This window comes from Phyllostomus discolor, chromosome 6 (genome assembly GCF_004126475.2).
Source record: "Phyllostomus discolor isolate MPI-MPIP mPhyDis1 chromosome 6, mPhyDis1.pri.v3, whole genome shotgun sequence".
Taxonomy (NCBI): Eukaryota; Metazoa; Chordata; class Mammalia; order Chiroptera; family Phyllostomidae; genus Phyllostomus; species Phyllostomus discolor.
Window position 1 is genome coordinate 153,757,477 of NC_040908.2, and position 12,693 is coordinate 153,770,169.

The window sequence follows — 12,693 nt, forward strand, 5'->3', positions numbered from 1 at the left end:
GCACTCTCCCAACCCCGGACCGGCTGTTCTGCTCTCTGTACCCATCCCAAGCCTGCGCCTGCTGGGGCCCCGCACGCTGTGCCCCGTGGTGGAGACGTGTTCAGAGCCCCTTCTTTGGGTTTGGGATATTGCAGGGACCGTGAAGCTGGTGCCCGGTCCATGTTTTAACTGCTCTGTCCTTCATGCTCAGTACATGCTTGGCTCACACTTTTGACATGTGAATAAATGGAAAGAGCTGACAGTGTGGATGTGCGGGGCATTTTGTCTCCTGTTTTTTGCTGCACTCCGTTTAAGTTGTGCTCATTCATGGTGAGACTGTCAGTGAACTTTAAACAAACGTGATGATAACTCTTTACTTGTGTGCCGGGTGCTCCCGTGTGAAGGCAACTCATTTGTACGTTGCCCCCTAGAAATACACTGGCTGAGAGTTAAAAGTGTACATATAGCATTTAGGCTTAGAGTGAGTCTCAAGGCAATAATTTGGGAACACAAGAACGATTCTCAAGGCATCCCAGACTTCCCCGAGGAAGCCTCCGTGGACTCTCTGTGAAGAGACCCTCTGGGAGTGAAGGCATTTCTTTCCTCTGTGGTGCGCCCTGTCGTGTGTGTGGTCTTGGACAGCCGTATGCAGCGTACTTCAGACGCAGCAAATTCGTTAGATGACACGTGAAAAAGGCCCCGGTGAGGCTGAAACACCTGCTACTCCGCCCTGTGCAGACGCTGAGAAGTGCAAAGGAGGATCGGCTCGCTCATGAGCTCGTTGCTTAGATCCGCTTCCTGGGTGTTTCTCTGTTAGTGGACTCCCAGAGGTGACTTACTTTATTTTTTTTAATGGAGATAATTTATACACCATAAAATTCACTCCTTTAACATGTACCATTCAGTGAATTTTTAACAATTGAGGTCTAATGGACATATAACACCATGTAGGTGTCAGGGGTACAGTGGGCTGATTTGATGCAATTCAGTGGTTTCTGTCTAACCCCAGAACATTTGCACCACCCGCAGAGTAAGCCCGGTACCTGTGCGCTGTCACTCTCTGTGCACAAATTGAGAAGGGATATTCTGTGCTAGCACAGCTTGCACCCTTCGGGGTGGTGCACATTTCTGTCATGTATGTAGTATCCTAATTTGGCATGTTCGTGCAGCACTGGATATGAGTGACTATAATGAAGCAGAGAAAAGTCCATTCAAAACTAAACTTTTGAAAAAAAGTTTATTCCTCTGCTTGCTATGTCTTTGAGCATTTACTTAAATTTAAATCAGTTGCGTGATTTTTTTGAAAAATTTTTTGAACCCTTTGCTTTATTTTTCCTGAAGTTCTTCTGGAAATTATTTAATTCAGTTCACTCCCGTTCAACTCAAACTTTTGCTGAAGGCCTGTGTGCACCGAGAATGGCTAGGCCGACCCTGTCCCCCGGGAACGGTAGGCAGCACACGGAGCCGTGTTTCACTGTTACGACCGAGGGCGAGTGCTTCAGCGAGGACTCACGGGAGTCAGCATGTCGTGTGCTCTCACTGTGGTTTGTTACAGTAAAAGGATACGAAACGTAGTCAGTCCAAGGGGGGCGGGGGGGAAGGTGCACGGGGTGAGGTCCAGGGAAACACGTGCAGGCGTCCAAGGGTCCCTCCCAGTGGTGTCACCCAGGAGGGGCTTCATTCCCCCAGCAACACGTTGCAACAGTGCGTTGACATGTTGCCAACAGGGAAGCGTGTTAGGAACTCAGCACCCAGGCTTTTTTCTGTGGGCAGTCAGTGCCTGGCATGTGCCAGCATTCCAGACTCCCAGAAGGGAAGCAGGTGTTCAGTGTGAACCACGTTGTTCATACAGACAATATGGGCACAGTTCTCACCAGTCCTGGGCGTGGTGGGACGTCTCCCAAACCAAAGTTCCCGTACGTTAGCCGAGGGCCAGCCTTTCAAAGGAGAACAGTCCAGCCAGCTGCGTGAACTCTGTTCCGCATAGGGTTCCCCTGGCATCCGCTCAGGGCAGCTCCCCACACCAGAGAATCACTGGACCCCAGCGTCAGCAGCGGGTGGCTGAGAGGGCCTGGGCGAGGCAGAGTGTGCTCGCGAGGGTGGGGGCTGTCGGGTCAGCTTGGCCGAGTCTGGGCCTCTGTCTTTCCCTAAGGCTACTCGAACTAAACTCTGTGTTATCTCATCTCTCTGGTACAATGGAGCTCTCTTACATGGTTTAGGACCCTTACTTCCCTTCAGACTTAATTCAGGGCAGAAAACATACCAAACAGAGTCCCGAACAAGATGAATCCAAAGAGGACCACACCAAGACACGTCATAATTAAAATGCCAAAGGTTAAAGGTAGAGAATCTTTTTTTTTTAAAGATTTTATTTATTTATTTTTAGAGTGGGAAGGGAGGGAGATATAGAGAGAGAGACATCAATGTGCGGTTGCTGGGGGTTATAGCCTGCAACCCAGGCATGTACCCTGGCTGGGAATCGAACCTGCGACACTTTGGTTTGCAGCCCGTGCTCAATCCACTGAGCTATGCCAGCCAGGGCAAAGGTAGAGAATCTTAAAAGCAGCAAGAGAAAAGCAGTTACTTACCTACAAGGGAGCTCCCATAAGACTGTCAGATGATTCTCCAAAAGAAACCTTGCAGGCTAGAAAGGATTGGCAAGAAACATTCACAGTGATGAAAAGCAAGGAAGGACCTACGACTAAGATTATCCTTTAGAATGGAAGGACAGTCAGACACAGAGCCCAGACAAGAAAAAGCTGAAGGAGTTCATCACCGCCAATCCAGGATTATATGAAGTATTAAAGGGTCTTCTTTAATAAGAAGAAGATGATCAAAAGTATGAACAATAGAATGGCAATAAATAGATATCTATCAGAGCAGAAACAGGATCATAGATACAGAGAACATTTTGATGGTAACCAGATGAGCGGGGACCTGGGGGATGGACAGAGAAGGTGAAGGGATTAGGAAGTACAAATGGGTTGTCACAGAACAGCCGCAGGGATGTAAAGAACAGCCCGGGAGTAGAGCAGCCAAAGGACATGCACACGTGACCCACGGACAGTGGTGTGGGGGTGGCCTGAGGGAGTGCGGGGTGCTGGGTGGAGGGGGAGCAAAGGGAGAAAAACCAGGACAACTGAACTAGCATAATCAATAAAATATAATTTAAATTAAAAAACTAAAATTTCACCCTGGCTGGCGTAGCTCAGTGGATTGAGCGCGGGCTGCGAACCAAAGCATTGCAGGTTCGATTCCCAGTCAGGGCACATGTCTGAGTTGGAGGCCACAGCCCCCAGCAACCTCACATTGATGTTTCTCTCTCTCTTTCTCCCTCCCTTCCCTCTCTAAAAATAAATAAATAAAATCTTTAAAAAACACAAACTAAAATTTCAATGTAACAAGTTAAAAAAAGACAATAAAAAACCAAATCACTCTGAACAGTAAAAATTATTTTTAAATAATTTGTTTCAAAGACTTAAACTGCTATATTGACTGTTTTTCGTAGTGAATCTCTACAGATTATATATAATTAAACTGACATTAGGATCTGTAGCTGGATCACTTGAGGTCTCAGCGAGTTTCTGAAGTTCTGCGGCTCGCTAACTGGATACCGACGCGGTGTACCTTCAGGGGCAGCAGCAGAAAGTTCAAGGCTGCCTCGGGCACGATCCTCCCTCTGCTGGCCAGGGCCTGGATTTCTGCATCTGAACTCACAGCCGGGCCCTACAGCTGGGGTGTTTCTTTTATAACCAAGCTCATACCCCCTCAGCCCCACCTCTAAAACACAAAGTCAGAATAGAAAAAAATAAGGCAAAGACGACGGGCTCCACCATCATCATCCTTTCCAGGGACTCGGGGTGGGGGGGCGGTGGGCGGCAGGTTGGGTGACCCCATGGCAGCGTTTGGGCTCTGCTGCTCTCTGTGAGAGCTGCTTTTTAAGGGAATTCCCACATCTCTTGAGGGCTATATAGAGTAGCAAGAGCTCTGTTTTTTATTTTTATTTTAAATCTCTCTCTCTTTTTTCAATGGGAAGCTGAGGGTTGTTGCTATTGATAGCTTCTTCTCACAGCTGTGCTGGCCTCAGCTGGAATTCTTGTCATTTTCTCTCCAAAAGGAACTAACTTGGGAGTTTGCAACTGTTAACTGTGAGGGCGACTTGAAATTCTCAGCGTGGTTTCACTTAAACTTAGATCCCGGCCCTGCTGGGAGGGAACATGAAAGTCATAGCGAGTAACTTCAGTCTTGGAAAGAAAAACAAATTCCACCTGAACATTGTGTTTGCTTAAAACTGGAACGGGCACCCTCTGTCAGCCATCTGTCAGGCCAGGGGGAGCCAGCGTGGAGCGGGCGAGCGGTTTTAGACGGTCGTTCACGTGTGCACGTGTGTGTTGGAAATGGAGCAGTGTTGGGAGGGGGTGGATCCGGCGACACTGGCGACTACCCCTCTGAAGTGGACTTTTGTTTCCGAGCGGTGAAGTCTAAGCCGTGGTCTTTTGGGCCTTGTGTTACCCAAGAGTTTCCCTGAGCCCCACACATTAACATCTGTGTTTAGTTCCCTGTCGATGTGGGTGAATCTCTCTCTGGATGCGTGCATGCTGAACACCATGTTCCTCTGTCGGTATCTCCAGTCCGTACTGGGAACTCCCTTCTCTGACAGTGAGAAATCTGGTTCCCATTATCCTCTATACCTTTACTGATTTGACCAGCCCTCTCCCACGTGACCAAGATTCTGTTGCTGCCACTGCCCCCACCTCACTGCCCAGGTGCCCTCTTTACTGTCACTCAGACCCAACACCTGCCCCTCCCTGAGTGGAGTTCCTACAGCTGCTCCTCGCCCTCTGCCGGCCACCCTCTGCCCTCCTCGCCCCTTTTGGGTTCCGACACCCCACACTGGGGAAACTTCACCATTGTCATCCTCCTCCCCACAACTGGTGGGGCGCCCTTTTCAGCCCGCCTGGGCTCTGACACTGTTCCGGGTTCCCAGATGCCCTCCAAACCTGGGCATCTGGGATGCCAGCCCCATGGTCGCCAGCACCCCGTGCTGGGTTGCAGTGGCTACCTCTGCCCCTGCCCACAGTGCAGAGACCTTGGTCACCCTTTTTGGGCCCTCCTACTCCATGCCCGGCCACGTCCCTGCTCTTCCCCAAGTAGAAGGTCTCACCCCACAGGGGCTTCGACACTCCGTGTGGGCCGTCTCGTCGTGCAGACATGCCCTCCTCCTGCACGGATGCCCTCCTCTGGCACAGACGCCCTCTTGGAGGCCAACATGTCTGTTCCTACTCTAGAGGGCGAAGAGCACCAGTTCTGTGCTAAGGGCTCTGCTTAAGCAGAAAGTCTTGAGAGACATCCGGCAAGTACCGTGTACCAGTCTTAGGGACTGGACAGACCTGTAGAAGCTCTTTAGCCTAAACTCAGTGTGTAACTTTTCATTATAATTTCTAAATAGAGTTTTCTGATTTGTAATAAAAAAACTCCTAAAATTTGTTTATCCTCACTCAAGGACATTTTTTCATTGATTTCAGAGAGAGAGAGGAAGGGAAAGAGAGAAACACCGATGTGAGAGAAACATTGATTGGTTGCCTTCTGTAGGGGCCCAGACCAGGGATTGTACACACCTGGACTGGGGATTGAACTTGCAACCTAGGTATGTGTCCTGACTGGGAAGTGAACCTGCTACCCTTTGGTCACGGGACAGCGCTCCAACCAACTGAGCCACACCAGCCAGGGCAAATTTTACTTAATTTTAATTTAAATGGCCTGATGTGGCTAATTGCTGTTGGGCAGGGAGGTTCTAGGGACTCTGCTTATTCCTTTCTTTGCTCACTGTGGTGTGAGAAATGCCCTTTGCTTTTAGTTCAGCTGTACAAAGAAATTACCAAAAGAAACGGCTCTGTGGATTTATGAGCGACCTGGCTGCTCTCTGGCATCTGTCCAGCTGGTCTGGCTGGCTAGGCCAGTGTTCACCTTCCCACTGGTCGCTCTGCGTGCTCGGACCCGACGCCCCATGCTCAGTGAAAGTGACGATCTCAGCTAGAGAATGATTGAGCATTCGTCGGCACTGGATGTATAAACCTTGAAATACTTCTAAGAAACTAAAAAAAACAAACAAACCCCAAAACAAAAAAGCCAATTACCCTTCCTTTCTCCCCAAAGCAAGGAAAAAAAGAGAGAGAGACGGTTTACAGAGTGTAGGTCCTCGGTTGTTCTTTCCAAAAAGGCTGTGTTGGTGCCCAGCCTACGGGACGGACAGCCCTTGCGTTTCCCCTGGTCTGCACCAGTTAGGGGTGGATTTAAGTGAGGACTGCTTGCAGGTGTGATGGGTATTTCATTTCTCCCTGGAGCCTGCTTTATGTTACTCTTTTCTAGTGGTCTCTCAGCCTCTATAGTGTTTATGCTCTGTAACCTCTCTGTTTTCCGGGAATCTTGCCTTCTAGGAGGGAATTACCATCTGGTCTCCCCATCATTCTGCCCTTGACTTCTGGCTCACTAACGGAGTGCTCGCATTGTTGTCTCTCACGGAGATCTTAATGACACTAGACCCTTGGGGATCCTTTCCTCACTCCGTTCGCTTTTACACATCCCTGCTACTCAGATGCTGAGACTGATTCCATCCTCTGGCAAGGACTTTTTCCACTTGTTCTCACTTGCCGGCGGGGTCTGGCTAACGTCCAGGTGGCCCTCTCTGTGGGCGTCCCCTCTCCCTTGTAGCGTAAGGACGCCGTGCAACAGCCCGCAGCGGTCTTTTACCTCGCTTGGTTTTACAACTGGCGCTGCCTATTACGTTTCCCTCTTTTCCTGTGTGAAGGGTGCCGCCAGCTCTCAGTTCCTTTTCTGGTCCACGAATCAGGTACGACCAATGGTAACATGTTGATGTTTCTTCCAGTCAGTGGACCAGCCAGTCCACCAACCAGTCAGTGTTTCTCCTTTTCAATATACACCCATATCTGTAGGATGCTCTGTAAGCTTGGCATATTGTAAGCATTTTCTCAAACCAGTAAGAACTTTTTCAAAATAAAATTCTTTTTTTTTTAAGTTTTTTTTTTATATTTTAAATATTTTATTTATTTATTTCTAGAGAGGGAAGGGAGGGAGGCGGGGAGAGAGAGAGAGAGAGAGAGAGAGAGGGAGGGAGGGAGGGAGAAACATCAATGTGTGGTTGCTGGGGGTTATGGCCTGCAACCCAGGAATGTACCCTGGCTGGGAATCGAACCTGGGACACTTTGGTTCCCAGCCCGCGCTCAGAAATAAAATTCTTAACTGTTGCACAATATGTGAATGAGTCATACCTTACTCTCTCATGGTGTATAGTATTTTGACCATTTAGCCATGCCACAAAGTATTATTCCCCCCGAAATCAAGGGATGTGAAGCCTGGTGAGAAAACACTCACTGCCATGTGGTTAACGTCCGAGGGCGCCTCGCCTGGACAGACAGACCAGCGGCAGCTCGCCGTCAACCTTCTCCCTCCTCCGCAGGCCCCGGCGATACTTCCTGCTGTCGTCCCAGATGGCTGTCCATCCCGAGTACCGCACGGAACTGGAGGCCCTTCAGGCCACCCACGGAGAGTCCGTGCTGGTGCTGGATAAGTGCTCCAACCTCTCCGAGGACGTCCTTTCCGTGCGCAAGCGCTGCCACCAGCACCAGGTCTTCGAGTACCCGCAGGTGCTGCAGGTGAGTGCCACTCCCTCCCTCTCAAGCTGTAGTGGAGGTCACGTCCAACAAAGGGGTGAAATTAGCCCCAACAAACAGGAGCCGTTCCCTACTTGCAACCAGGAGAACTCCCTGAGGGGAGAAGATGGTGCTGTGTTGCCCTTTACTGGCCATGCAGACACGCAGGTGCCTCCTCACGTCTGGCGTGTAGTCTGCGCAAAGCTTCTTGGGCTGCAAGTGTTCATTCTCCTTTCAAATACTCATTCTATTTCAAAACTGCAGATGTGTTAGCTTTGCAAAGGAGCCACGTAGACAAAGTAGGCAGATGCATTTTGCTTTCACCCCTGTGTTCGTAAGGCAGTCAGACTTTTGTAAGTGGCAGCTTGTGTCCGCTGGGTGTGCTGCCCCCCAAGGCTACCAGCTTTCCCGGGGAGCAGAGGTTTTTATTTTTAGTCATTGTTCTGTTTTCTGTGTTCTGCCCCCTTAGCACGCCCAGCTGGTCCTGTACTCAAATCAGGGGAGTGGCGGCACTTTTCCTAACCCCAGCAAAGCAGTCCTTGGGGATGTGTTATAAGCAGGATATTTGGCATTCCAAGAGCGTGGGGGCTAGGAAAGGAGACACTGAGTTTTGTTCACTTAAATACTTAAAGTGCAGACAGGTTACTTCAAGGAGAAATATCAAGGGGCTGGTGTGATTTTTTTTTAATCTCCAAAGAGAACTGGCCCATGCTGAGATTATTAAAATACTTTCTCTCAGAAAGGGCCGCATCTGCTCTGGAATGTCTGACTGATAACAGCGGTGATGTGAACAGGCGTATTTATAGTAACCTTTGTCTAGACAGGAAGAGTGGCTATCAGCATGCGTGTCCGCATCTGGATGCCGACTCCGCGGGGCAGGCCGGCCGGCTGTCCACCTGCGCCTCTGGGCACCGCGGGCGCCGCGGCGGACTCTCTTCTGTGCCCCCTGCTGCTTTCCTTGGTTGTCCCTAGAGGAGTCTGGCGTATTGCGTTTCTCCATGTTTTCTTCTAAACGTTCCTTTTCCCTAGCTTTAAAGATTAAATAGCTTGTCTTTAAAAAAATTTTTTTCTCCTAAAGAGGCAAAAACTGGGAGAAACTGAGTGTTACAGTCCTGTCTTATTTTGTCTTACGTATTGCAACTCTGTTTCCCCCTGTGCATCTCTTGTTTCCCCAAATGTTCCCCACCTTGAGGAAGTGAGTGGGGAAGGAATCTTTTGAGATTTTGCATTTTGTTTGATTTATTTTTCTAAATAGAAGGTATCTGTCTCAACATGTTTTCAAAGGCATTGCATTCATGAAATGAATATCTTCTGCATGCAAAGCACACTGCCAGATGCCACGGGGAGTGGAAAGATGAAATGAGATTTCATACCTTCCCTTTAGGGGGTCCTCTAGAGAGCCCGATGCCCAGACAAAATAACTCCATTCCAAGGCGGGCTGCGGTAAGTGGGACGTCCAGCCCCCGTGCCTCAGTGCATTTACGTAGCACGCTGGAGCCGAAGGGGACCAGCCTGTGGGGAGTCGGACTGGTGAGTGTCCAGAGGGAGACCTGGACGTGGGTTTGCATTTTCAGGGCATCAACAGAGGAGGCAGTGAAGTAATGCTGGAGGGCAGAAGTGTGGAATGTTGTGTCCAGTGAACTTTGGAAGTTTTGTTGGTGCGAGCTCTTATCTTGCAGCATTTTTGTGTCGGGATGCCTCAGTGTCGCTTGGCTTTGGCCTTCGGGAGAACTTCATGGTCGGCCGGGATCCGAGCATGCGGGTCAGCGTAACTGGCTGGTAATCCCCCTTTTCTGCTTCTGTCCCTGCAGGAGGCTACTTTCTGCGTGGTCCTTCGTGGAGCTCGGCTGGGCCAGGCGGTACTGAGTGACATCTTACGGGCTGGCTGTGTCCCCGTCGTCATCGCAGACTCCTACGTTTTGCCTTTCTCCGAAGTTCTTGACTGGAAGAGGTGGGTGTCGCCTTCTGAAAAGCTTTATGCAAGTGGCTCTGTGTGGGTCAGGTTTAGAGCCCCCGAGTACTTGTGATGCATCCCTTGGTGTGAGAACCACTTCTCCAGATCGGTCTGCTGTGTTTTCCTTCAGGAGAGTCAGTCTGTTGGCCTAGAGGTCGGCACACTGAGGCCTGTGAGCCAAACAGGGCAAATTGCCAGTTTTTACACATAAAGTCTTCCTGAGACTCAGCCCCGCCCTTTTAATGACATATTGTTTGTGGCTATTCTAATGCCGTGATGGCAGAGTTGAGTGGTTGCCACAGAGATTATGGCTCACAAAGCCTAACACATTCAGTCTGTGGCTCTTTACAGAAAGCATTTACCAACTCTTGCCTAATGCAATGGTTTGTAGAGACTGTAGGATATACTTACCTGGAGAGCTTTTAAAAATGCCTGGGCTTTGTCCTCAGGAATGCTGAATTTTAAAGCGCCCTACGTGCAGTTTGTGGCCCCCGGTGAGAACCAGTGCTCTGGGGCCTTCACAGAGCTGGCCTGCTGTGACTAGCTGGCGGAGGAGTGCCTCCACATGGCCGGAAACTTAGCAGCATTCCCGCGCACAGCTGGACAGACAGAGGTTCTGCTGGCTGCGGCTGTCAGCGCTGTAATCAGCAGAAAAGCCTGCGAGCCTCGTGTATTTCATTTCCTAGGACCTGGAGGTTAAAGATGGTTGAAAATTCGTTCCTTTTGTATATACTTCTCAGGCTTGACATGCTCATAAGTGCTTAATTGCTTCTCTTCTCCCAGCTTTTTTTGATGTTTCTATCTTGGTCCGATCACTCCAGATACTGAGTAATTTAAGTAGCACTCACTCTGATGTGTATTCATTCATTCCTCTCAAGTTTCTTGGAAAGCCTACTGTGAATAATATAGTCTGTGCTATTGGGGAGGTTAGAGTCTAGTGAGGAGGACAAACCAGTTATAATACTGTGTGAAGTGCTATAACAGACGTGTGCACGGGGGCGATGGAGACCCGGAACAGAGAAGGGAGCCTGCTGGGTGAGGAGGGTATGCAGTTCTTTATATCTTAGCGAAGTGATGAGCTGCTTCAGTCATTTATACATCCGCAAAAACATTGTCGAGTGCCTTTTATTTGCCAGGTACTGTTAGGTATGGGGATTCAAGGATGATCAAGGACAAACCTCACCTCCAAAAAGCTCATGCTCTGGTGGTGGAAGATAGACAAGTAAAGCAGCAGTTACCCAATACTGTGATGAGACGCAGCCCTGGCAGGGTGGAGCGCTTGGAGCGGAGTGAGCAGGAGACCGGTACCGCTGCTGGCGTGGAGGTGGCGAGGGCTTTACAGAGGCGGTGACCCTGAGCTGGGTGTGAAAAGATGTTTCTCTGAGAAGCTAGGTCTGCTTGGGTAGTCTGCCGAATTATGGAGAAGCCGTGGGAGGGCTCTGGATTTGCCATTGGAAGGCCTGTGTTCAGATTCCCAGCTCTGTTACTGGCTGGCTTTGTGATCTTGGCAAATCGTTTAACCTTTGTTGAGCTTCAGTTTTCCCATCTGTGCAGTCAAAATCATGTATTCATTTAGCAAACGTTTATTAAGTGCTAGCTGTGTGTGTGCGTGCGCTAAGCAGTGTACCAGATGCTCGGGGTATGCTGGTGAGTGGAGCTAGGTGTGCTTTCCATCCCAATGGACTAGTCTAGGGTGGGGAGGGGGCTTCCGGTTTTAATACACTAATTTATACAAATATAATGACAAACTCTGCTAAATGCCACGAAGGGCAAGTCATTGCTGAGCCTTCCTCTCCCTTACGTAGCGTGTCTAACCTGGGAGCGGATCCTGCTGGCTCTCCTCTCCCACCACTTGCATCAGTTCCTCCCTCGCCCGCATCTCTTGCCCAGACTTGGAGGTGCCCCCTAGCTGCCCTCCCCGCTCCCGGTCTTGCTGTTAGTGGTTCGTTCTCACACTTTAGGCAGGGTGATTCTGTTGGAACGTAGTCCGATCATGCCATGCCTTTCCTAAAGCCTCCCGATGGCTTTCTAGCTCAGTCGGAGCCCACGCACTCACGGCGGCCTGCAAGGCCCTCCGTGCTCTGCTGTGGCTCTCCCTCTTGTCCCTCGTCACCTCCTGGTCTTCCCCACTGTTCGCCAGCCACACTGGCCTCTTTGCAGTTGCCGGAACACTCCTGACACGCTGCTCTCTCAGAGCCTTTCACTTACTAATCTTTCTGCCTGGAATGCTCTTCCCTGTGGTGGTCTTGTGGCTCTCTCAGGGGTTCTCAGGCCCCCCTCGCCTGTTTTGTTCACTGTTGTATTACCAGGACCTAGTTCCTAACAGGGTCCCATAAATACATGCTGAGTGAATGAATGGATTTGGATGCACAGTCTAGCTAAAGGAAAAAGGTCGTCATTCGTTCTGAGTGGGTAGACAGGAGGAGCATGCTGGGCAGGTGTTGTGCAGGGCCTGTGTGGTCGAGTGACTGGAAGGGCCAGGGTGGCTGGAGTGCTCCGGTGGGCTGGAGGGAGGACAAATGCAGCAGTGAGGGGAGGGGCGAAAATGGACCTTTGAGAGGGTCAGGGTGAGGAGCAGGCACCACTCACCAGCAGGATGGGGGCAGTGCATGAAGGAGGTTCTCGTTTCTGCTTATAAGAATTAAGTAAGGCGATGTGTATGGAGGTGCTCCGTGAGATGGGCTGTACCGACATGAATTGTCCTGCTGTTGTCTCCAGAGCATCCGTGGTTGTGCCAGAAGAAAAGATGTCAGATGTATACGGCATTTTGCAGAGCATCCCCCAAAGACAGATTGAAGAAATGCAGAGACAGGTAAGAGGCCCAGCGGCTCCGCTGGGGAGGTGACTAGGCGATGTGGAGGGGTGGCCTTGACTGCGTGGGTACAGAGCAGCAGCAGCTGATTGCACGAGTGGGGTCTGTCTCCTGCACTCCGTCACCCAGCCAGACTGGAAGGAGGGAAACGGTTTGGGTGAGTTGGTCACGTAAGGTTCACTATAATAACTGTCGGATTCACAAACACTTTCTGAGGGAAGCCTGCTGTGACTGTGGGGTCACACCATAGCTGTGTGTTCCACATGCAAAGGCGAGCC

General features: G+C 50.2%; 1 protein-coding gene across 1 annotated transcript in view; it reads left to right on the top strand.

Annotated features, from left to right (window-relative positions):
* EXT2 (exostosin glycosyltransferase 2) overlaps positions 1-12,693 on the top strand; it is a 127,836-nt gene that overhangs the window by 17,141 nt on the left and 98,002 nt on the right. Inside the window, exons 5-7 of the mRNA XM_028516373.2 lie at positions 7,457-7,652; positions 9,461-9,600; positions 12,322-12,415. Coding sequence (XP_028372174.1) covers positions 7,457-7,652; positions 9,461-9,600; positions 12,322-12,415 — 430 coding nt within the window. The remainder of the gene's footprint in view (positions 1-7,456; positions 7,653-9,460; positions 9,601-12,321; positions 12,416-12,693) is intronic.